General features: G+C 34.4%; 1 protein-coding gene across 10 annotated transcripts in view; it reads left to right on the top strand.

The window, feature by feature from the left end:
* Akap9 (A-kinase anchoring protein 9) overlaps positions 1-26,162 on the top strand; it is a 130,390-nt gene that overhangs the window by 41,128 nt on the left and 63,100 nt on the right. For 9 of the 10 annotated variants that reach the window (XM_069996454.1, XM_069996457.1, XM_069996460.1 and 6 more), the window contains 12 exons: positions 3,752-3,831; positions 7,641-7,779; positions 8,463-8,548; positions 9,901-10,015; positions 11,060-11,258; positions 12,972-13,068; positions 13,996-14,088; positions 17,379-17,735; positions 20,691-20,915; positions 21,946-22,086; positions 22,558-22,661; positions 25,520-25,725. In XM_069996454.1, coding sequence (XP_069852555.1) covers positions 3,752-3,831; positions 7,641-7,779; positions 8,463-8,548; positions 9,901-10,015; positions 11,060-11,258; positions 12,972-13,068; positions 13,996-14,088; positions 17,379-17,735; positions 20,691-20,915; positions 21,946-22,086; positions 22,558-22,661; positions 25,520-25,725 — 1,842 coding nt within the window. The remainder of the gene's footprint in view (positions 1-3,751; positions 3,832-7,640; positions 7,780-8,462; positions 8,549-9,900; positions 10,016-11,059; positions 11,259-12,971; positions 13,069-13,995; positions 14,089-17,378; positions 17,736-20,690; positions 20,916-21,945; positions 22,087-22,557; positions 22,662-25,519; positions 25,726-26,162) is intronic. The other variant, XM_069996461.1, reaches the window with a different exon arrangement.

Below are 26,162 nucleotides of genomic sequence, written 5' to 3' on the forward strand. Positions count from 1 at the left end.
TGATTTATGATTTCTAAGAGTTTGAGGATGGAGTTTTTGGGATCGTGAAGGTACAGTATCATGTCATCTGCAAAAAGAGATAGTTTAACTTCTTCTTTCCCTATGCAGATCCCTTTAAATTCTTTTTCTTGCCTTATTGCCTTGGCTAAGGGTTCCAGGACTATATTGAAGAGGACTGGAGACAGAGGGCATCCTTGCCTTGTTCCTGATTTTAAGAGAATTGGTTGTAGCTTTTCCCCATTAAGTATAATATTGGCTATTAGTCTGTGTAAATGGCTTTTATTGTTTTAAGAATTGTTTCCTTCTATTCCTATTTTCTCCAGAGCTTTTAGCATGAATGAATGTTGAATTTTATCAAAGGCCTTTTCTGCATCTGTGGAGATAATCATGTGATTCTTGACCTTGGCTCTGTTGATGTGTTGGATTACATTTATTGACTTAGGTATGTTAAACCATCCCTGCATCTCTGGGATGAAGCCTACCTGGTCGTAGTGTATGGTTTTTTGTTTGTTTGTTTGTTTTTAATGTGTTTCTGGATTCTGTTAGCTAGAATCTTGTTAAGGATCTTTGTGTCTGTGTTCATCAAGGAAATTGACCTTTAATTCTCTATTTTGGTTGGGTCTTTGCCTGGTTTGGGAATGAGTGTGATATTGGCATTGTAGAATGAGTTTGGGATAGCTCCCTCCTTCTCTGTTTCTTTGAAGAGCTTGAGGAGTATGGGTATTAGTTCTTCTTTAAAGGTCTTATAGAATTCTGCTGTGAATCCATCTGGTCCTGGGCTTTTTTTTGTTGGAAGTCTTCTGATTGCTTCCTGTATCTCGTTGTAGGATATTGGCTTATTTAATTGATTTACTTCTTCTTTGTTCAGTTTGGGCAACTTGTATTTCTCTAAAAATGCATCCATTTCTGCCAGGTTTTCTTTCTTTAGAGAGTATAACTTTTGAAAGTAGCCTGTTAAGATTGTTTGGATATCTTGGGTACGTGTTGTGATTTTTCCCATGACATCCCTAATCCTGTTAATATGGGTTTCCTCTCTTCTTTTTTTAATTAATCTTGCCAATGGTCCATCAATTTTATTTATTTTTTCAAAGAACCAGCTTTTTGTTTGGTTAATTCTGGCTATGATTCTCCGATTCTCTAATTCATTAATCTCTGCTTTTAGTTTGGTTATCTGGCTCCGTCTAGTAACTTTAGGACCCATTTTTTCATGTTTTTCTAGCTGTTTTAATTGCAACATGAGATTATTTACTTGGTCTGTTTCCATTTTCTTGATGTGGGCACTGAGGGCAATAAATTTGCCCCTCAGGACTGCTTTTGCTGTGTCCCACAAGTTTCTTTGTGAGGTGTTTTCATTTTCATTAAGTTGTAGGAAATTTTTTATTTCTTCTTTGATCTCCTCCATTACCCAGGCATTGTTTAGAAGTGTGCTGTTCAATTTCCATGTATTTGAGTAATTTCTGCGGTATGCTTTGTTATTGAGAACTAGCTTGATTCCAACGTGGTCAGATAGGATACAGGGGATTATGTCGATCCCCTTGTATTTGCTTAAGGTCTTTGCATGAACTATGATATGGTCTATTTTGGAGAAAGTTCCATGAGCTGCTGAGAAGAATGTGTACTGTGTTGTTTTAGGGTGAAATAGTTGGTAGATGTCAGTTAGTTCTGCCTGAAGTATGGCCTCACTTAATTCGGTAGCTTCTTTGGCAGTCCTCTGGTTGGTAGACCTGTCCTTTGGTGAGAGTGGGGTGTTAAAGTCTCCTAGTATTATCGTATTGGGATCTATTTTCAGAAAGTGTATTTAAGCATTATGCTTTTGAAAAGACCCACTGTAGGATTTTAAATAAAGTAATAAGATTTTTTTTAGATGATACTAGTGAATCATTTTCCCATCATAATCCATTCAGAAAGCATGTATAAAATCAACTGATACAGTCTGAAATAGATGAATAGGTAGGAAAAATGGGAGGAGAAAGGAAGGGAAAAACTAGTGCTTCCTGAGTAGATGAGTAGAGGTGGTAGGCAGATGTGATTGGGTTGGAAATTTAAGGAAATTTTTGAAGAATTAAGAATTGAGCTGTGAGAGTGCATCCATCTTGGAAAACTGAGAGAAAGTATCAGGGATATTGCTGGAGACATTGACCAGAGCTTGGTAAGAAAAAAACTTGACCCTACAGAAAGTATATTTAAGCATTATGCTTTTGAAAAGACCCACTGTAGGATGTTAAATAAAGTAATAAGATTTTTTTTTAGATGACAGTAGTGGGATGGATTGGATACCACGTACATAATTATTGGTGGGAAGACTCACTTTCAACTTTGGCAGTGATAAACTATTAATTACACTAAATATTATGGAGAGTAGAAAAGAAAGTTCAAGTGTTAAAATGGTAGTTGGTAGTTGGTAGTTAGTATTAGTGAAAGTAAGAATAAATAAGAACCATCCCTAAGTTTCTTGCTTGGGTTACTGGATTAAATGTGATTCCAGTCACAAAGAAGAGCATATTTATAGACAAATTAGTTTGGGACATACTAAATATACTTACTGACTTTGAAAAATAAATATTCACTAGTCATTGAAAATGGAAGTCTGAAAATAGAACTCAGAAATTAGAGGCTCAAGATAAAGATGTAGAATTAATAAGGAAATGAAAAGTAAGAAGCCCTAATGCTAAGTTAATAATGAGACATCCTGGGAGACATAAGATGGCACTGTATGAAGCAGTAGCATTCAGGGGACCATAAATGGAAGGAGAGACCCATTTATGGACTCATTGAAGATAACTTTTGTCTTTAGTAATTATGTAGTTGCTCAGTTAACTAGGATTCCTCTATTTAAGGTATGAGGTGGTTCATAACTTTTTAATAGAATTGCTCTTTTTAATACAGAATTTCAAATAAGAACATTTTCCTTTTTTCCTTTAGGAGTTCTTTTGGTTTGAATTTGCATGGAATAATATTTTTTAAATGTATGTTTGCTTAATTGATCTCCTGTTTAGAGAGTCTGTTGAATATTTCCAAGAGTAGAATGAAACAAAAAGTCTCGGCATACATAGCATGTAAAAAAATATTTTTTATTTATCTTATTGGAGGTACAGAGGTTGGAACTCAGGACTGTGTGCTAGCTCAACCACTTGACCCATGCATAGTTTCATAGGGTCCTACATTTTTACTCAGATCAATTCTCCTGTTCACCCTTCTCCATGTAGCTGGGATGACATACACCTACCACTGCATTCAGGACTTTCATTGGTTGAGATGTCATGTCTTGAGCTTTTTGCTCATGTTGCCTCAAATCCTGATCTCTATTTCCCAAGTAGCTAGGATTACTGGTGTAAGAAATCAAATCTGACCCTTTTTCCTTTATTATCATTATTATTTTTCAGTACTAGGGACCAAACATTCAGCTAATTTTTTTCTATTCTGAGCTGTACCCTCTGCCTGAAAAGAAAAATAGTGATTTTGAAACTTTTGTCTCAGCTTCATAGAGCGTTATATAAGAAATAATGATATATGATGCATAATATAATATTTCTTATATTAAGTGGTCATTGCCTTATATAACTTTGTAAAATAGAAGCTAAAAGTATACAAATTTTATCTGAGATAGTTAACATTGAACAATGGAAACTAACTTGGAAAAAATGAAGAATTTAACACCAGTTTTTTTCAGGGAAGCTTCTAATTCAGAGATAGGTTAAATGTAATAGCACTCAAGCATATATAAGTTAACTAACAATATCTGTTCTATTAGGTGATGGAGCAAAGCCTTTGCAGAAGCTCATTGGAAGACTTCAAAAGGCAGTGTCTGAAGAATGTTCCTCTACTTCAAAGGTAAGATATTAATCATACAGTTTTTATCTTCAGACTCTGAATGAAAAAGTTGAGAATTGAAAGAGAGATTATATTTGGAAGACCAAAAGTGAGGAAGAGCACTTAGAACCATGAAAGAGGAGTAGGAGAACTGTAAAGTGTTAGGAAACAGAAAGGGATGCTCACACCTGTGATTCTAATTACTCAGGAGTCTGAGATCTGAGCATCACAGTTTGAGCCCAGTCCTGGGAGGAAAGTCTATGAGACTCCAATTAACCACCCAAAAGCCAGAAATAGAGCTGTAGCTCAAGTGGTTAGAGCACTAGCCTCAGAGCCAAGAAGCTCAGCATGCAGGCATGAGGAACCCAAAAGAAAACTAACCCAAAAAGAAAAACTAAGAAACATTTTGCAGGTTCATCCCTGTCTACCCTGGTGGAGAGGGAAAGCCAAAGTCGCCTTCATCATGTAAACAACTGACTTCTGTAACAAACTGGCAAACATATATATGGGACAAAATCTATACCTCCTGCAAGAAATAGTAGAAAAAAAAATAAAAAATTCATATGAAATCACATGAACCCCTAATAGTCAAGACAGTCATAAGACAAAAAGTAATGCAGGAGATATTACAATACTAGACTTTATATTATAGTATAGTCAGCTGGTGGTTCATGCCTGTAACCCTAGCTTCTCACGAGGCTGAGATCTGAGGATTATGGTTCAAAGCCAGCCCAGGTAGGAAAGTCTGTGAGATTCTTATCTGCAGTTAAACAAAACAACAAAAAAAAGGTGGGGGAAGGGAGGGAGGATAGAAAGGAAAGGAAAAGGAGAGAGAAAAAGGAAAGAAGGAAGGAAGGAAGGAAGGAAGGAAGCAAAAGGGAGGGAGAGAGGGAAGGAAAGAGGGAGGGGGGGAAGAAAGAAAAAGATTGGCTAGAAGTGGAGGTGTGGCTCAAGTGGCAGAATACTATCCTTGAGCAAAAAAACTCAGGCCCTGAGTTCAAGCTCTAAGACTGGCACACACACACACAAAAGAAATTATACTACAGTCATAGTAAAAATAGCATAGCACAAAAACCAACCTGAAGATCAATGGAACAAAATCAAGACCCAGAAATAAAACAACTCTCAGCTAACACTCTAATTTTGACAAAGGAGCCCAAAACATTTGTTGGAGTAAAGATAGCCTTTTGAACAAATGGAATTAGGAAAACTGGACATCCCTAAGTAGAAGACTGAAACTATATCCCTATTTTTCATGCTGTATTAACATCATTGAAAATAAATCCAGGGTCTTGATGGAAGGCCTAAAACTGAAACTACTATAAGAAGGAATAGGGAAATCTCTGGAATATAAACAAATGGAGTGAAGATGGCCAGGTGAAACTTGTTGAAAGCCTTTGAACAATTGGGGGTAGTGGGCATGGGCAAAACAAAAATAGGTAAGTCAGCCTGATGAAAGTACTATATATATGCATGTGTAAAATACCACTGTGAAAGACCTTTAGACCATTAAACACTTAAAGAAAATTAATGACAGGAATATAAACCATCCTGTTTCATGTATGGGTACTAATGAGATAGGGGAGGACAAAAAAAGAGGGTGAAGAGGGTAGATATGGTCAAAATACTTTACGTTTATGTGTGAAAAGGGAAGTGTGAAGCTTACTGAGATTGACTTGGAAAGGGGAGGATGGGAGAGAGTGACAAAACAGATGGGTCTAATCAAGATACATTGTATTTAGATGTAGACACGCAGAAATGAAACCTTCTGTACAATTAATTGTTGTTAATTTTAAAATGTGGGGGAAAACAGCAGTATTTCACACACACACAGTAGCTTGGGACAAGTGGAACTAAATTTTAAATTGATACTTACTTGATGGAAAGAATTATCCATCCTAGATTTTTCAAATACCATATTTCTAGAACTTCACTTAGAACACACTCCTAAGTTGTTTTTTGTTGTTGTTTGTTTTTTAGCTCAAAATGCACATTTACGATTTGTCTGGTAATCAGTATGAAGCCAAAGACATAAAGGACTGGGATTATAGCTCAGTAGTAGAACTCTTGCCTAACAATATGACATCTTGGACTTAATCCCTAGCACCATATAAAAGAAGAAAAAAATTCACATAAATTATCAGAGCAGAACAGACAGTAATCATCAGGGGAGCTATACAAGGACTATTAATCATTCTGAGTCTCAATTCAACTCGATAAAATTTTATGTTAGGAACTGTGGTGAAAATTTAGTACACTCAGTAACTGATTACATAAGAGATACTAAGAAACAGTTGTATAATCTGTAAGCCACACTATTCAGGAGTCTGAGATCTGAGGATTACAGTATTAACCCAGCCCAGGCAAGAATGTCTCTAGGTCTCTTATCTCCAATTAACCCACCTCCCACCCCTCTAAAAAAAAAGCTCAAGTGGTAGAGTACTAGCAATGATCAAAAATGCCCAGGGACAGCACCCAGGCTCTGAATTCAAGCCCCATGTTCAGCACAAAAAAAGTAGCTATATATTGTAATTTGATTTTAAGTCTAGAATTAGTTGATGTTTGTTTCCAGTTATTGAAGGGCAACAGTGAAACTTTTTTGGATATTTATAACATCATTCACAAGTCATGCAAAACTATCAATACAGTCAGATGGGCAGCAGGCAGCTGATGAGAAGCCTATGTGTCTGTTCTGTCATGTACTAAAAGCTTTTCAAGGGCTTAGAGGACAAACATTCTTCACCTCTGCAAACTGATCATAGAATGGTCAGTTCTCTGGAGAACAAGCACAATATCAAATGTTTTTAATTTTTGTGTGTGTTTAAACTGTCCAAAACTACTCTCCTATGTTATTCTATGTGAGTGTTATCTCTTGCTCATTACAACTTTAAATTTCATTTGTGATTTTTGTCTTGTGCTGCATTGTTTTGTCAAGGATAGTTTACATAGTAATACAACATGTTAAGGGTACCGAAATAAATTGGAATAGGATCTAAGCTAGGAAGTGATGGGTATTAAAAAGTGTAAGTTACACTTCATTGGGCTGGGTATGTTGGTGCATGCCTTTAATTCCATCTGTCAGCAAAGATTGAGCGCGTCATAGTTCAAGTCCATATCAGCGAAAACCTCATCTCACCCAACAAGTTAGGCATGGTGTTATGCCTCTGTAACTTGAGAAGCATAGATACAGACACTATAGGAGAAATAACAAAGGTGCAAAAAAAATGACTGAAAGCTTGACACAGTGATAGAGTACTTGTTTAACAAGTGTGTGGCCCTAAATTTAAACTGCACTACTGCAAAAAAAGAGAAATCAAATTAAAAAATAGAGGCCAAATTAAAAATACAGTTTGTTTTGTTTTGTTGTTGTGGGACTTGAACTCTAGGCTTGGGCGCTGTCCCTGCGCTCTTCAGCTCAAGGCAAGCGCTCTGCCACTTGAGCCACAGCACCACTTCTGGTTTTCTAGTGGTTTATTGGAGATAAGAGTCTCACAGACTTTCCTGTCTAGGCTGGCTTTGAACTACAATCCTCAGACCTCAGCCTCCTCCTGAGTAGCTAGGATTACAGGCATGAGCCACCAGCGCCCGAAAAATACAGTTTGTACAATGAAGATTATCAGTTTTTTCCTGATGTAAGAATTTTGTGTTAGAGAAAGAATATTTAGACTTAATTTTGTCTCTTCTGCAGCTTGATTTGGTGTATGGAGAAAGAGTTATGAGTTTTCCCTGCCATTTGACTATCTTTTGCTTCTAGTGGAAGGAATGCTTAATGATATTTAGAGGTAGAAATAAAAATTTTAATATTTTGAAATATTCAATTTTGTTACCAGACTTTGAGCCATGTCCTTGGTGAATATTATACTCCCGCTTTAAAATGTGAAGTGGATGTAACACAGAGAGAGAATTCTGGTGTTGATGTTTCTCTAAATCAAGGTCCAGTATTACAAGATTATAGATACGAACTTCAAGGTAATAAAATCTTACCTTTAATTTTTAAGTTAATTAAGAACAAGCTTTGAGCTTTCATCATGATCTAATCACTCTGTGAAGTTGAAGTTAACTCTCAGTATCTTGCCTTATTCCTAGATATGAAATACTGCATTTACTGTATACATTTTATTATGCTGCAGTAATTGTGCAATGGAAATAATCACACCTGTCTATAGAAGGTTCCTCATCTCCCTTGCTGTTTCTCAACTCTCACCTTTTTCTTTGTTGTTTTTTTTTATTAAAAAAGGCATGGACCTAGTTGTTACTGCATATATTTATGCAAATGGTTTATCATTTTAAAAATCGATAACAAGATTGAGAGATAAGTTATGTTAAGGAATGCCTTTCTTACTATAAATCCAGTATTAGTACACTTTAACAAACTGTTAAACTCAAGATTTTGGTGCTTCTTCACAGATAAAATATTCCATTAGATTCCAATAGATATTTCATTTCCATGAGTAGTGGATGAATTGTATACAGTTTGGAAATTGTATACAATTCTTTAAAAAAAAAGAAATTTACATTGTAATATAAAATTTCACAAACGTTTCATGTTGTATTTCAGAACATTTCCAAAGTTATAAATAAATGAATGATACTTACTGAAAGGTATAATCTTTTGTTATGAAGTGTAATTATTGTCATTATTTACTACATAGACTTTCAAGAAAACATGTACATCCTTCTCAACAAAGTAACAGAAGAATACAACAAACTCCTGGTACTCCAAACTCAATTAAGCAAGGTTTGTAAAATACAAAATGCACTCATGTGCATTAATTGTGTTGCCTGCTGGTTTTTTAACTGCTTTATCAGTCTAGAAGTTCTAAAAGAAGTAAATATGAACAAAGGAGATTAAAAAAACATTTAGGTCCATAGTAAAGCATTTAGAGCAGTGAGCTGAAGGGATTTCTGTACATATATGTAATACATAACTCTGGAGAAGATTTTTTTAAGCAATGATAAATTATATATGTCCAGTGTTAAATTATGTGACAAAATTGCATCATTTAATTATGTGTAGACCTTTTTGTTCACAGTGGTTGGGACCAAACCAAGGTCCTTAGACATGATAAGCAAACACTACCACTGAACTACATCTCTAGTTCCCTACACTTAGAAAGCAATGGATCTATCTTAATGATTTTTGAAAAATATGATTATTAGTTCATTTGTTTCACAGATAGCTAATTACTATTTAACAAGTTAATTATTTAACATAGCTATTACATTGGGTTGTGACTATATCAATTTTATTTTCAAGCAATTAAGAATAGTTTATAAAAAAAAAAGTATGAAAGCCGGGCGCTGGTGGTTCACGCCTGTAATCCTAGCTACTCAGGAGGCTGAGATCTGAGGATCACAGTTCAAAGCCAGCCTGGGCAGGAAAATCTGTGAAACTCTTATCTCCAATAAACCACTAGAAAACCAGAAGTGGCGCTGTAGCTCCAGTGGTAGAGTGCTCGCCTTGAGCTGAAGAGGTGAGGGACAGTGCTCAGGCCCAGAGTTCAAGCCCCACAACCAAAAAAACAAAAAATAAAAAAATAAAAAAATTTAAAAAGTATGAAAATAGAGTATGCATGGCCTAATACTTTTAACTATATTAGGAAAATAAAGCACATATTGGTGAAGATGTGTTGTAATTATAATGAAAAAAATTAAGAAAGTTTTTTTTTTGGCAGGACTGGGGTTTAGACACAAGGTCTTGCACTTGCTAGGCAGTTTTTGGTTTTGTTTTGTTTTTAATCAGATATTTATATATTAAATATTGTGTATGAGTTAAAACTTGAAGATGAAGTTGTATAATAGATATTGTTATGCTCTTTCTATCAGATTGTCTTGGAGCACTTGTTTTTGTGACAATGAACTTATGAAAGAATATTACTAATATAATTTGAGTGCTGTAAAAAGGATTGGATATAAATCACTCATTTGTCAAAAAGAACAGGAATGCTTATAATAGAAAATGTGTCAGAGTATCATACTTTGGAGTGGTTTTACAAAAATATTAAATGCAAATCTGCTTTAATTGCTTTAGTATTGATTTTTAAGTATTGGACTGTATATTCATGCTACTGCTCTTATTGTTTTTTATAGATTCAAGGTCAGCAAATAGATGGTATGGAACTTGGACTTACAGAAGAAAACCTTACAGAACAAGAAACAGAGATTTCATCAACCCATTTACAGATGACCAATTCACAAAACATTGGTAAAGTTTAATGATATAGCACTTTGTTATTTTTATATCAAGTATTCAGTAATTTGCCTTTTTACTTTAAAATTTGAGATAGTTTGATGATTTTCAGCACTTCATTAAAACCTGTTAGATCTTTTCTTTTCTTTTTTCTTTTTTTTTTTTTTTTGGTCAGTTGTGGGGCTTGAACTCTAGGCCCTGGGCCCTACCCTCAGTTCTTCAGCTCAAGGCGAGCACTTTACCACTTGAGCCACAGCACCACTTCCAGTTTTCTGAGTGGCTTATTGGAGATAAGAGTCTCACAAAGTTTCCTGTCCAGGCTGGCTTTGAACCACGATCCTCAGATCTCAGGCTCCTGAGTAGCTAGGATTACAGGTGTGAGCCACCAACGGCCAGGTCCTATCTAGTCTTAATTTTCTCATCTATGAAATGATAACTGTAAAATAGTCTTTTGGTCCCTTCTCACTTTTTATATTCTTTCTTTATTTTTATTTTTATTTTTTGGTGTGACACTGGAACTACAACTCAGTACTTGATGCTTTTGCACCTACCTAGCACTCTACCAACTGAGTCATGCTTCTAACCCATTTTTTTCTGAATTATTTTAAATTAAAAGTTATATATTGAATTTATCCAAGGTAACACATAATCCTTGCTGCTTAGGAGATTGAGATCTAAATATGGTGACTTGAAGCCAGCCCAAGCAGACATACCCTAAAGGCTCTTATCTCCCAGTTAACCAACAAAAAGCTAGAATTGGTATTAGAAGTATGGCTCATGTGGTAGAACACTAGCCAAGAGCAAAAATGTCAAGCAAGCCATTAGGTCTTAATTCAAACCCCACTACCAGCTTGGACAAATAAGGAAACAAAAATTACAATAATGATGACAGACTAATGGTCTTGAATGCATCTATTTTCTTATTTTCTTCCATCAGAGTAAATCAAATTAAAGCCTGAGTTATTACTAAAAACAATCACTGCATACAAATAAGTGATACTTTTATTTCACTAAGAAATTTTTATTAAAATAGCATTTTACTCTGTTCCTGTAACATAGGTGTCGATCACAAATACAAATTATATTCTCCGCAAGATGTCAAAAAAATCCAACAACTTGAAGAACAAATTCAAGAATTAGAAAAACTCATATCCTCTTTGCAGCAACAGTTGAAAGAAACTGAAGAAAGCTATGGAGCAAAGATCTATTGTTTGCAAGAGAAGCTTCAAGCTGTTAGTGAATCTGCAGTTCAGACAAGGTATCTCATCTTACAGCCTGCTTTATTTTATATATATATATATATATATATTTTTTTTTTTTTTTTTTTTTTTTTTTTGGTCGGTTGTGGGGCTTGAACTCTGGGCATGGGCGGTGTCCCTCAGCTCTTCATCTCAAGGTGAGTGATCTGCCACTTGTGTTACAGCGCCACTTCCGGTTTTCTGATGGTTTATTGGAGATAGGAGTCTCACAGTCTTTCCTGCCTGGGCTGGCTGGGCTGGCTTTGAACCGTAATCTTCAGATCTCAGCCTCCTGAGTAGCTAGGATTACAGGCATGAACCACTAGTGCCCGGCTAGCCTGCTTTATTTTAGAGTAATTGTGGGTTACTAAAAACTAGAATCACCTGGATCTGGTTATTTTTAGACTAAAATGTAACTTATTCAAGGAGATAGGATGTAGCATTTTTAAGACATTTAGACCAGGAGATAATTCTGTACCTTAAAAATGTCTGAAGTAAATGAAGACATAGGAATATGTTTTAGTTGGATTACTGTATCTCCTCCCTACAGTCTATTCCCCACATAGACCAACACAAGTGGCCGAGCTTTGTCTTTAGAAAATATATATCATAGGGCTGGGAATATGGCTTAGTGGTAGAGTGCTTGCTGGCTAGCATTCATGAAGCCCTGGGTTCAATTCCTCAGTACCACATACACAGAAAAAGCCAGAAGTGGTGCTGTGGGTGAAGTAGTAGAGTGCTAGCCCTGAGCATAGAGAAGCTCAGGGACTGAGCCCGGACCCTGAGTTCAAACTCCAGGACCAGCAAGGAAAAGAAAGAAAGAAAAAGAGAGAGAGAGAGAGAGAGAGAGAGAGAGAGAGAGAGAGAGAGAGAGAGAGAGAGAGAGAGAGAGAGAGAGGGAGGGAGGGAGGGAGGGAGGGAGGGAGGGAGGAAGGAAAATATAGATCATGTTAATCCAAGGTTCTTATGTTCTTTCAGTGTCTTACTAGGTTTTATATAATAAGCCACCTTGACCACTCTAATCTCTTATGAATTTGGCTGTAACAATCATAAGCCATACAACCTATCTGGGGTCCTCAAATAGATTTATCTGTATTGTTCTGCTTTAGGGAATTGTCATTTGCTAATTCTTCTGTATCTAAAATGGTCATTCTTCAGGTGTTTATGTGCCTAACCTTTTATCTCTTTTGGATCTTTAAAACAATCCTACTTTCGAACAAAAGAAGAGTTTCTTTTTTACTGATTATACCTTAATGACCTTGTAAGAAAGTACCTCATATGAAACATTGAAAGTGATCTTACAGATTTAGTGATCTGTTAAAATATTCTGTCATGCAATTGTGGGCTTTTTTGTGTATTTATTTATTTATTTTATTCATTTATCTATATATTTAGTTTGCTGCTAGTACCAGGGCTTGAACTCAGGGTCTCATGGTCTTCTTCAGTGTTCTTGCTCATGGCTTTGCACTTACTACTTGAGCCATGACTTCTTCCTAGGCTGGCTCCAAACCACAAACCTCCAGATCTCAGCCTCCTGAGTAGCTAGAGCCACTGGTACCCAGCCAGTTGTGTTATTCTTACATGGAAAAGATCATCAAAAATACATTGTTACAATACTTGAACTCTTGACCTGTCATTTTTGTCTCCCCTACCCCCATATATATTGTATGTATGATATAAATTGTGGATGAACAGTTAACAGCTTTCTTTTACTCCCTTTTATTTATATTTAGCTTCTCTGTTGATTCAGTGATAATGAAAGAATCTGAGGTACAGAAAGCAGTGTACCCTGGAAACTGTCTTACAGAGAATATTGATGGTACAGTAAAGGTATCATTTTTTTATCTTTCTTTTTGAGCTGTTCTGAACACTTTCTTACTACCATTTTTATGACTGGTTTTGTAATTATGCAATAAATAGTTGGTAAGAAGTAATAATACAGGTATTAGGATAATGCCAGTATAAAGACTCAATAAAGACAAATGCTCCTGTTCTGAAAAATAAATAAAGACTCAAATATATAAAAACAATGTATTTTCTTTTCTTTTTTTAATTTAATTTTATTGTCAAGGTGATGTACTGAGAGGTTACAGTTATATATGTAAGATAATGAGTATATTTCTTGTAGAACATTGTTACCTCCTCCCTTGTTTTGCTCCCTTTTTCCCTCCCTATAATTCTCCCCCAAGTTGTAAAGTTCATTTCCAACATATTGTCTTGTAAGTATCGCTATTGCATGATGAGACAAAGGACAAAGGGCAAACCAATGTATTTTCATAACATAGGAAAAGCACTGAGAAATTTAAATTTGAGGAAATTTTCCCTTTATATGTGGTTTGAATTTTGTCTTGGTTTTTATGACATTTATTTATGGGTTCAAATACAGATATTGTCTAACTTTTTACTTAAAGTAACATACAGGAATATACAAAATATTATTCTATTTAAACTGTTAAGCCATCCTATAATTACATTAGTAAAATTATAAACATGTAACTGTTTCTTTACATCTACAGAAGTAAGTATAATTAGTAAGTTCACAGAAGTAAGTATAATTAGTAAGATTATTCACTAATTACTCACTTTTTAGCTAAAAGGAAGAACTAAAATTTTATTTTTGTTGAAGATGCCCTGAAGTTTTATAAGAAATAATATTTGAGACCATTATGAGAGAAGACACCTTAAAAATAAGTAGCATTTTAAAGTCAGTAGTGTACAATTTGTGTAAATAAATGTCATTTTTTGTTTTGCATTTAGTCTTCTGGTGAATTTGGAGTAAAACAAGAAACAAATATGGTTAAGTTGCTGGAAAAACAGTATCAAGAACAATTAGAAGAAGAAGTAGCTAAGGTATGCTTGTAGTTTATCTTTAAGATTATTTTAATTTACATTCCATTTGAATCTTCCAAAAGTATGTGTTTTTTTGTATACTATATTCTTTGGTATAAGTTGTTTCAACTTGAAGTTGTCATGTAGTATCAACTATAATTGCTTTGTTTTCTATTTTGTTGTTTTGTTAAGATAGGATCTTGCTTATGTAGCTCAGGTTGGTATCGGACTTTGCCATCCTCCTGCCTCAGCCTCACAAATGCTAAGATACAAACATGTGTCACCATAATGAAGAAAAAGATACACACTTTGATCACCCCCAGAAATTTCCTAATGCCCCTCTGAAAAACCCCCTCTATTTATATATTGCTGGATTTTGGTTACTAATACTTTGTCAAGATATGTATGTCTTTGTTTGTTTATGAGGACTTTTACCTGTAATTGTAAATTTCAAGTTCCTTCTGACATTACTTCTCTTTAGCCTGAAAAGTTTTCTTTACCCTTAACTTATCCTTTTTTTACTCATGTCAAGATATGTAAAGGATTTTGCAATGCACAACGTTAAAGTTCTAAGAGGTACATTAATCTATTTAAAATAATTATGTGCTTTTTCATTAACTAGACTGTGTGATATATATGTAAAAAAGTACTTTTGCATGTGTTCCCCAATTTTATATGTGTTGACGTGTAAGGTGCTAAACTCTGCCCAGAGATGCTCTTGCCAGAACATTATGACATTTCCAAATGGACATTTTCCAGAAACCTGTAAAAGGAAATTTCAGAGGCTTCTTTTTTTTTTCTTTTTGAGTTTGAAAAATAGAAGTAAGACAATTATATTAACAATTCAGACAACTGAAATAGAAAACAATATGTAAAAAAAGGATTAAGAAATGCAAATACTCAATATAGTAAAAAAGTCAGTATAGATAAAAATGAGCACAAAACATTATCAACATCTACAACTTACCATATAATGCCATATAATTAATTATAAAGCATCCAATTTTTACGTTTATCGAAGAATTTGAATGTCACATTGTATGGTCTCATTACAATCCTCTGAAGAAGGTAAAGATAAAAACAACAACATACAATTAATCCAGTTAACTTCAGACCACAGTTCCATTTCACCTGATGCCTACAGGTCAATTTTCTTTTTTTTTTTTTTTGGGTCCGGTCGTGGGGCCTGAACTCTGGGCCTGGGCACTGTCCCTCAGCTCTTCAGCTCAAGGCTAGCGCTCTACCACTTGAGCCACAGCGCCACTTCCGGCTTTTTTTCTTTTTGCTTATGTGGTGCTGAGGAATCGAACTCAGGGCCTCAGGCATGCAAGGCAAGCGCTCTACCACTGAGCCACCTTCCCAGCCCCAATTTTCTTTTTTTGTTTCACTCCACCCCTCTCCTTTTCATCCTACCCACCCCCCTTCCCTTCTCTCCTCCTCTCCCTTCTTTTCCCTTTCTCTCTCATCCTTTCCCTCTTCTTCTTCCCATCTCTTCCTTCACTCCTCCCTTTCCTTTTTCTCTTCTCTCCTCCCCTCCCCTTCCATCTCTTCTTTATGTCAATTTTACAGGCTAACATTTCCCATATAGTTCAGAATTATTTTTAATTATTTCAGTTGTTGTACGAAGGGGTTGCCAACAAAGCAGTTTATTAATAGAATATATCTTGATCAGTGTCACCCTGCTATCAATATTTAGATTTGTTTTTTACTTATTGTATGGGATATCTTTGCATTTATTTTATTTAATATTCAATCTTTTTTTGCTTGGTAGACTTTCCTTTTAGGATCATTTCCCCCCTTTTTGAGTTCTAAAGGACTTTATTGAAAAACAAACTTTATTTCTTTTATGTCTTTATGACTAGCTACTTGCATCAAGGTTGATAGTTGTTTTTATGTCTGAACTTTCAAGATAGCATTTCACTGTTTTCTAATTTCTCTTGTTTTTTACTGAGAAGCTCTTTATGAACTTATTCCCATAAAGGCATTATTTTTGGAAGCCTTTTGATCTTTCTGTTCTTGGTGTTTTTATTTGTCCATATAGCTCATAATTCTTGAAATATTTCCTTTCCCTCAGTCTCCATTATATCCTCCTGGAACTCTGCTTAGATACTAATTGAATATTCTTACTCTATCCTTCATATCTCTTTGATTGTCTTTCTTTTTCTTTGTTAATATGGAGAAACCTGGAGGCCAATCAGATTTAATGCAAAAGCCTTAAAACCTTGCCCACTAGTTAGAAAAGATCAGAAAATACATTTTTGCTAAGTTGTGTTGCTTAGTTAACTAGTTCTTTCTTTTATATCTTTTAACTATAAGGGTATATATTCCAACATATCTGAACATTATTTTTCATTATTTTTCTGTCTGAGCTAACATAGCCATCTAAGAGATCCAAAATGATAGATAAGACATAGGCAAGACGTAGTTTACATGAACAGAAGCAGTGTGTAATATACAGTGCTTTGAAATGCTTGCTCTCTATAGTTAGACATACTTTTCATTAAAATGAATTCAGTATGTAACATTTGATGTGATTCCTAATCTTTTGCACTTTATTTTTCTTATCATTTGGCTTGGTGTGACGATCATTCTTTTTATTTTTTTTGGGTCCGGTCGTGGGCCTGAACTCTGGGCCTGGGTGCTGTCCCTCAGCTCAAGGCTAGCGCTCTACCACTTGAGCCACAGGGCCACTTCTGGCTTTTTTCTTTTTGCTTATGGGGTGCTGAGGAATCGAACCCAGGGCCTCAGGCATGCAAGGCAAGCGCTCTACCACTGAGCCACCTTCCCAGCCCCACGATCATTCTTTGTAACTCAATGGTAGCATTATATTTCTAGACAGATTAATTCAGATTTGATTATCATACTATGATGCTACATTTTAGATGAGATGAAGTAAAATGGCAGAATCTTTTTATTTTTATTGTGAAAATACTGTACAGAGGGGTTACAATTACATGGGCAAGATAATGAGTACATTTCTTATCAAGCATTGTAGCCTTCTCCTTTCTTTACCCTTCCCATCCCTTCCCAGCCTCCCCCCTCCCCCCCAAATGGCAGAATCTTAATCCCAGGTTCCATCAATTTATGTAATCTGTTTCCTTATTTTTCTAATCTTTTAAACACAGGCTGTAAAATACTTTGATGTTACATTTGCTGTAAAATAGAGAATCTATGTATCACATTACATGATTTCTTTTTGTTTAAAACTATGAGACAACACATTCTTCTTAATATTATTTTTAAATTTCAGGTGCCTCTAATAAATCTAATCCAGTTTTTTCTTTTTTTTTCAATTTGTTTACTTTCTTTAGGTCATTGTGTCAATGAGTGTGGCCTTTGCTAAACAGACTGAGTTGTCTAGAATATCTGGAGGGAAAGAAAATGTTGCATCATCAAAACAAGCATGTGTTCTGGATCAACGGGAAGAATATTATTTTAATGAAATGGAATTTTCAGAAGGCCAAGTTGCTCTTCAAACTTGTGAAGCAAAAGACAAAAAAGTTAAAGAAGAATTTAAACCACTTAGTAAAGAGTTAGGAGAAGATGGAAAAGGAGTTCTTTTGTCAAATAATAATGATCTTGATGATATACTAGAATCAAAGGACCACGGACTGACTATTTCACAAGAAGTGTTCTCCAAAGATAAAGCCTTTGTAGACAGAGATTCTGTAAGTATGCCTCCTTGTATATAAAATATTTTATAAAAATAAGACTCCCTTCAATATGAAGTTATTTTATTTATTTATTTATTTATTTATTTATTTATTTTGGTTGGTTGTGGGGCTTGAACTCTGGGCTTTGGTGCTGTCCCTGTATTCTTCAGCTCAAGATGAGCACTCTACCACTTGAGCCACAGCACCACTTCAGATCTCAGCCTCCTGAGTAGCTGGGATTACAGGCGTGAGCCACTGGTACCCGGCAATATGAAGATATTAGTAGTAATACTTCCTTAAAAGAGAAGAAAAGAATCGAGTTCACTTTGTTTTTAATTTTACTCTGTATAGTTCCCTGTATTTTCATTATCTTGTCTTTTGTTTGTTTCTTTTCCCAATATTCACAAATTAGAGAAAACATGGGAAGTTGGTTTTATGAAACTGGCTTATTTCAATTAGTATGATCTTCAGTGCAATCAATTTTCCAGCAAATGACATAATTTCGTTCTTCTTTATGCTAAGTACAACTCCAATATATACATAAGCTAAACTTTCTTTATCCATTCATCCATTAATTGCTACCAAGGATGACTTTACTGATTATCTATCTCTAATAGTTGTGTGAGAAGTATGGGCATAAAGAAGTAAGTTAATGTTGATTCTGGAATGGGTATGGCTGGATCATATAGGAATTTTGTGTTTGTGAGAGCCATCTTTTCACAAGTAATGAACTAATTTGGGTTCCCACCTTCAGTAAGTAAGAGTTCCATTTTCTTACTTCTTCACTAGTATTTGTTACTTTTTTCTTGTTGAAAACAGTGCTGATTTGTGTGAGGTAGAGTTCAATGATATGATATGCATTTCCCTAATGGCTGATACTTACTGTCACATATTTATTGGCCATTATATACTTTATTGGAGAATTGTCTGTTCGGTTGATTTTTCCGTTTATTGACTGGCTTATTTGCTGTTTTGGTGTTTACTCTTTTGAGTTCTACATATATTCCAAGTATTAATCTCCAAACAGGTAAATATTTGTCAGCGATTTTCTCCCATTCCATAGGTTGTCTCTTCACTGTGGTTAGGCTTTTGTTGTGCTGAGCTCCTATCTTGACTTAGGATTTACTTTTTTCTTTTTTTTTTTTTTTTTTTTTTTTTGTCGGTCGTGGGGCTTGAGTGCTGTCCCTGCACTCTTAAGCTCAAGGCAAGTGCTGTACCACATGAGTCACAGCACCACTTCTGGTTTTCTAGTGGTTTATCAGAGATGAGTCTCACGGACTTTCCTATCCAGGCTGGCTTTCAACCGCGATCCTCAGATCTCAGCTTCCTGAGTAGCTAGGATTACAGGCATGAGCCACCTGTGCCTGGCGCCAATTTACATTATTATGTTTCATTCATTGTCACGTATATGGTTAAAGTGATATAATATTAGTAATAAGTCAAAACAAGTCTGATCTATAGTACTCTGGTTTGTCTTCAACACATTGTACTTCAGATCTAATTATCTACATTAACTTTATTTCACTTATTTAAAATTAATTATACTATATTTTGCCAAAATCTGTGGCTAAAAGATTTGCTCAGTTAACTGTAAGAGCATATAAGGAAGTAGCTCTCTGTTTAAGAAGATAATTTAAAGAATTTTACTTTGCATATTCTTTTTTTCTTTTCCATTTCCTACTTTTCCTAAAAATTATCTGAATCCAACTTTTTTATTTTAGGGTATGTTATATCTTGTTCAGACGATATTCAAATATAACTGCTTTTCATGAAATGCAAAATTTATGAAGTTATAAAAACCTCATTAATAGTACTTCTTCATGAATTGAAGTAGTAATAGAACCCTCTTAAGCAGTTAATTCTTCTATGAATAAAAAATCTGATATATATAAAGGTTTTATTTCTAAATGAAGTTTATTGATAATTTTTTATCAAACAGTTCTCTATATTACAATAATGAACCACTGAATAATAGAAATTAAATAAGTAAAACTTCTCTTTTACAATTTTAAGCTGTGTCTATGTTATTTCCCTATTATAATACAATCAAAAATAGTGGATGAAGATCTTATTTTTAAATTTTTATTTTATTGTAAGAGTGATGTACAGAGGGGTTACAGTTACATATGTAAGTTATAGCTTATTAAGGGTAGAGGAATCATTAGTGTTTTTATTTTTCTCCCTTAGAATTCAATTTTAGACAAACTGACAAGTAGCTAGTTTCCTTTTAGAAAGTAACATACAATAGTAATACACTTACTTAATTTTGTTTTGGAATGATAAATAAGAGAGACACCTTTTTTAAAGTTAACTATGCTTTTACTTATTAGTAAAATTAGTCCCCTCCCCCACAGTATAACCCCTGCTTTCACTATATTTGATGTCAGTATAACTTGTGGAGGAGATGGGGAAAAACCAGTTGTTTAAGGATACAGGTGGACCTGTTGCAACAATGAGAAGTACAAGTTGTCATGTCCAAAACGAGCTTTACAATGTCGGTGCAGGTGGGGGGGCGGGGGGGGGGAAGGGGGGGGAAAGGAGAAGGATTGGGATTGGGGGGGAGGGGGGAGGCTGGGAAGGGATGTGAAGGGTAAACAAAGGAGGAGGCTGCAATGCTTGGTAAGAAATGTACACATTATCCTGCCCATGTAATTGTAACTCCTCTGTACAGTATGTTCACAAATAAAATTAAATTTAAAAAAATGAAAAAAAAATAAAATTAGTTAGTTTTTTTTTTCTTTGTCAGTCCTGGGGCTTGAACTCTGGGCCTGGGTTCTGTCTCTCAGCTCCTCAGCTCAAAGCTAGTGATCTACCACTTTGAGCTACAGCACCACTTATTAATAAAATTAAATACCATGTGTGTTACAGGTTTGGTAGAATTGCTTTCGTATTAATTTAAAATATCAGTGTTAACAAACTTTCACAAATGTGGTTTTTTTGTTTTTCATTGTTTATTTTTTACTATTAAAGATGCATAATGAGATGTTGGCATCAGGCATAGATGCTTCTAGACAGCTGATGTTAAATGAAGAACAGTTGGAAGACATGAGGCAGGAACTTGTACGACAGTATGAAGAGCATCAACAAGCAACTGAACTGTTGAGGCAAGCACACATGCGACAGATGGAGAGACAGCGAGAAGACCAGGAACAACTGCAAGAAGAGATTAAGAGACTTAATAGACAATTAGCTCAGGTATGGGACTTAGATTCCCTTTCCATCTAATTAAAGTAGCAGTATTCTTAATGTAGAAAATATTTTTGTCTTAATTACTTCCCCACGATCTGATATTTTATATCAGGAACACATTCCACCAAGCCCACAGATTTTGTTAGACATTTCTAACTCAATCTTATAGTGCAGTAACTTCTTGTTTTATTTAACTGAATTTAGAAAATAGAAAAGTGGCTGTAAAGTTCGTTTAAAAGATAATAATTCCATTTACCACAGAAGTACAAAAGCACTTCTACACTTTTGGAAATACTTTGTACGGAGGTACCTGCATATGTGATTGCTATCATTAAGCTTTCCCATATTCATTGTCTGAGTCCATTAGTTAGCATCTCCCACGTTTACCTTTCCCTTATCTTTACTTTTAAATCACAAATTTAAATGTGAAATAGCATGTTTCTGGGACTTTCTCCTGGGAAATATCTCTTACTGATTTAAGAAATACAAATTTATATAATATTCTTACCACTTTCTTGACTAAATTTAAATATTCCTTGGCATTTGGGTATTCTTGGTATTCTTGTATGCTGTATATAATACACTTGCAAAATCATTGCAGAAAAGCAAGAAAGACAAAGTTACTATGAAAAAATTTTTACTGGACTTGATTTTGAATGCTGTAAGGAGAAATAGAGCTCTTAACATGTACTTTTAAATGTAAAATAATATAAAAATTGGAATTGAAACATAAAACATTATTGGGGAAACCAAGTTTGCTTTTCTTCATTGCATTTTGTGAATTCAGTTTTCTGGATTTTCAATGCAAAATTGACATCAAAGTATTAATCAAGCTGTACAAATTAACAACTTTTTCCTCAAATTTCAAATTTTGCATTGAACTTTATATATGCCTTTTAACCCCTTTTAAGGAAATATGAATCATAGGTAGAAACAAGGCCTGTTGGTCCAAAGGGGTTAAAAGAAATCTGCTTAATGTTCTGTTCTTTTCTTCTATCACAAACAATATTCTCTCATGACCTTTTTTCTTATTTAGAGATCCTCAATAGATAATGAAAACCTGATTTCAGAGAGAGAGAGGGTGCTTTTAGAGGAGCTGGAAGCACTAAAGCAGCTGTCTTTAGCTGGAAGAGAGAAGCTGTGTTGTGAGCTGCGCAACAGCAGTACGCAAACACAGGTAGTATGGACCTTGGCCCGCTAGGAGCAGTGGATCAACAATGCAGTAGGATTTGTTTGTGTTTGTTGTTGGTGTGAAATGTGTTTTTTTAGCTATTGAGTTTAACACATTTGTCATTGCTTACATGTAAGGTAGGTAGAATTCAAATGCCATGCATTCAAATGCCATGCATTCTACGGTAATTTGAATCTGTCATTGCTATGGCAGCAGGTGTTGTTCCACTAAGGAACAGCCTAACAAACTTTATTGTTGCAATAGATAGCATGCAGTAGTTTGAACTCATTAAAATTGCTTTCAGTGTACTAGACTGCTTTATCTTTTTTATAATGCTAATCTTGATAAAATATGGTTAAATATTATTTCAAGCAGTGTCTACTTTGTACACTTCAGACCAGAATATGACATGCTCCTTCTAAGATGACAGGTTTTCTTTCTGTCTTGTCCTCTCTGCCTTTACACAAACTTAATCAGGATCGAAATGAAAACCAAGGGGAAGTTGAAGAAGAGACAGTTAAAGAAAAAGAATTAGACAGAAAACCTGAAGATGTACCTCTTGATATTCTTTCCAATGAAAGGTATTTAAAATGTACTTTTTCATTGCAAAATAAATTAAGATTGTTGTTTCTATATAATGAACTTTATTTGTCCTTATTTTTATTTTACATTTGTATTTAGTCTTATAATACTATGTATGAGTATATCCATAGATGTGCAGTATATAAAGGACTATCAATACGTAAATCATTAAATGGATAAATATTTTAGAAATCTCATAATTTGTATTGGATATTGTGCACATACTTGGCTGTAAATATTTAGGTTTTTTTTATATTAGACTTTGATTACTTTTCTTCTTCTTAATGCTATATTTTGAATCTTAAAAACACTTCTATTTGTGAGCTTTATTTTTTGTTTCTTCATTCATTTTTTGAATAAGCATTTAGTGTTAGCTATTCTCTCTTTTTTTTTTTTTTTTGGTCGGTCGTGGGGCTTGAACTCTGGGACTGGGCGCTGTCCCTCAGCTCTTCAGCTCAAGGCGAGTGCTCTACCACTTGAGCTATAGCGCCACTTCCGGTTTTCTGGTGGTTTTATTGGAGATAGGATTCTCATGGTCTCTCCTGCCTGGGCTGGCTTTGAACCGTGATCCTCAGATCCCAGCCTCCTGAGTAGCTAGGATTACAGGCGTGAGCCACCAGCACCCGGCATAGTGTTAGCTATTCTCTTATTGGTTTATGTTAAGCAAAAGTACGATAAATACAAGTATTTCACATTCAGGTTCTTTCATATGTTTACTGTATTACAGAAGTAAACTTTTAATCCATATCCCAGTTTTGAAGAAAATTAAATTGGTCAGCCAATGTTAACAAAACTTTTCCTCACTTTGATTTATGTAGTAATTAATATGAAAATATGTAAAACAATACCATATGAGAATTGTCATTCCACATTAATATTAAGGCCTTTTAAGCAGCACCCATGTTTTAAATTTTATTTTGTTCAAATGAAGATAACTTCTATAAGATTAAGTTAAAACTAATATCTACTAACATAATTTCCTCCTTTTCTAACTTCTGTGACCGTCAATCCTTTGTGTCCTCCTAACCTCCTTCCTCAGCTTGCATGGAGGAATTTGGCCCTTAAGATTTTGGCTTCCCCATTGGATCATCAGTATGGAACACAGTCAGTATGGAACTCAAACAAGAAAGACAGTGTATGAAATTTGGAGTTACCATGGAAATATAAAATAAACAATGTTTATTTTATATTATTTTATATTATCACTAATTTACATATTTTACAAAATATGCAGTGTATAATTTTTAGGAATCTTATACTGAGTGCTGATAAACTGAATATTCATCTTTATTTCTTTTTACCGTTATTTTTATCTATTTCTCTTTTAAGTAGAGATATTTTTCACAATGTCTTACTCTTGAGACTTGAAACTTGAACAAAAACAGTAAATGTTAGGGAAATAAAACCATTTATTTCTTACTAATTTGTTTAGGCTTTTATTTTTAATATTCTTGATCATCTAAGCAAAGAACCTGATCTGGATACAAAAATAGAACTGTGGCTTTCACTTGACAAATACTAAAGGAAGTCATCTCCATTTATTACCTTGCCTAAAAATAGGTGTATCATGTGCTTGTGAAATGATATCTTTAGCCTGATTGTTGGTAATCTCCTGCAATGTGAAGTTGAGAGCTAAAACTTTGTTAAGCTAGGGGACCTTCCCATAAAAGTCTTTCATTTTGTCTCCATGCATTAATAATTCTATTTGCCATTGTAATACCTCTGGTGAATTAAGCTGTTGAGTTATTCAAAATATTAATCAAGTAATGTTTTGGATTACCATTTATGGAAGTACATTTGTTAGCATGGTAAAATGTTCATTGTAGAAAGAAAACTTACAAAATCATCTTGTCCAGGATGACCCCTCTTTGTATTTAAAATGTTTATAGGGGGAAATGTCTATAAATTAAAATTATAATGCTGATTATTTCTGAGGTCCAAGAGTTAGGAGGATGATTAACAATATTTTCTACGTAAAAATGATGTATTCTTTTTTTAAAAAAGGAATGCTATTGATTGAATTTAGTTGAATTTTTTTTCTATTGGCTGAAATGTGTGATGTGTATAACTAGATATATTTTTGTCTCAAGAGCATATGTTATAAAAAATGAAACAGCCTATGATATTCCCTCTCACTGAAATTTCATGATAGACCTTTGTAAAAAAAAGTGTTCTCTGCCTATTTGTGCAATTTAACCTCCTATTTGTAGTTATTAAGTACTAGAAACTACCACATTTTTTTCTAGTGGAATTAAATATTTTTAAATCTGTTCTTCAAAACATAAAAACATGGAAGGTAAATATATAGAGACATATATTTAGAGAGACAGATAACCATGAACAATATTAGAAACTAGTAATCTACATATGCTTGAGTATTGCCACACTTTTCTGAACTTGAATTGTATGTATCCTTAATTTTTTTCTAATTAAAAGTTGAGTTACTTGATTTATTTGGTGTCAATAAGATGTAGATTTTACAAAGATTTCAGTTAATTTGCCCAAATTTTTAGAAAAGAAATCAAATCTTCTGTAATATAGTCTTACTGTAAATCAGAATAGGAAGCACTTCCTTGTAGGTATTGTTATACTTTATTTAATGGGATCCTATGGGAAGGGATGGTAGAGGAAAAAGAAAGGAGGAGGTAACAGTGCTTGATAGGAAATGTACTCATTACCTTATTCATGTAACTGTAACCCCTCTGTACAGTATCTTTACAATAAAAAATATATACTAAAAAATAAAGTAAATAGGATCATATATTTTTATTTACATTTTATAGTACATGTTTGTGTGATAATAACAATGTATTTCCTTTAAAAAGGTCAACATTTTAATAAGTGATTCTTTGTACAGGTATGCACTCCAGAAAGCTAATAACAGACTTCTAAAGATCCTCTTAGAAGTTGTAAAGACAACAGCAGCTGTTGAAGAAACAATTGGCCGCCATGTCCTGGGGATTCTAGATAGATCTAGTAAAGGCCAGTCAACTACTAACCTTATCTGGAGGTCAGAAGCTGAGGCATCTATAAAGCCTTGTGTCCAAGAGGAACATCCAAGAGGTACTAGTGTTATATGTTATTGAAATAATCATCCTCAACAAATCTGTTTTTTTAGTTTGTTTTTATTAGCATACATTAATTGTGTAAATAGGATGTATTGTATTTCCATACATGTATATAATGTACTTTGATCAAATTTGCCTCTCCTATTTTTCTTTCTTATTCTTTTACTTTCTTTTTTTTTTTTTCCTTTCTTTTCATTTCATTTTATTTTATTTTATTTTTTGGTGCCAGTCCTGGGACTTGAGCTCAGAGTCTAGGCTCTGTCCCTGAGCTCATTTTGTTCAAGGCTATTGCTCTACCACTTCAGCTTTTGTTCTTACTGTTATTAGTAGGTAATTGGAGACCAGAATCTCATGGACTTACCTGCTCAGTCTGACTTCAAACCAACAATCCTCAGGTCTCAGTCTCCAGAGTATCTAGGATTATAGACATGA

Source organism: Dipodomys merriami, unplaced genomic scaffold (genome assembly GCF_024711535.1).
Source record: "Dipodomys merriami isolate MVZ:Mamm:240054 unplaced genomic scaffold, mDipMer1.0.p SCAF_5, whole genome shotgun sequence".
Classification (NCBI taxonomy): domain Eukaryota; kingdom Metazoa; phylum Chordata; class Mammalia; order Rodentia; family Heteromyidae; genus Dipodomys; species Dipodomys merriami.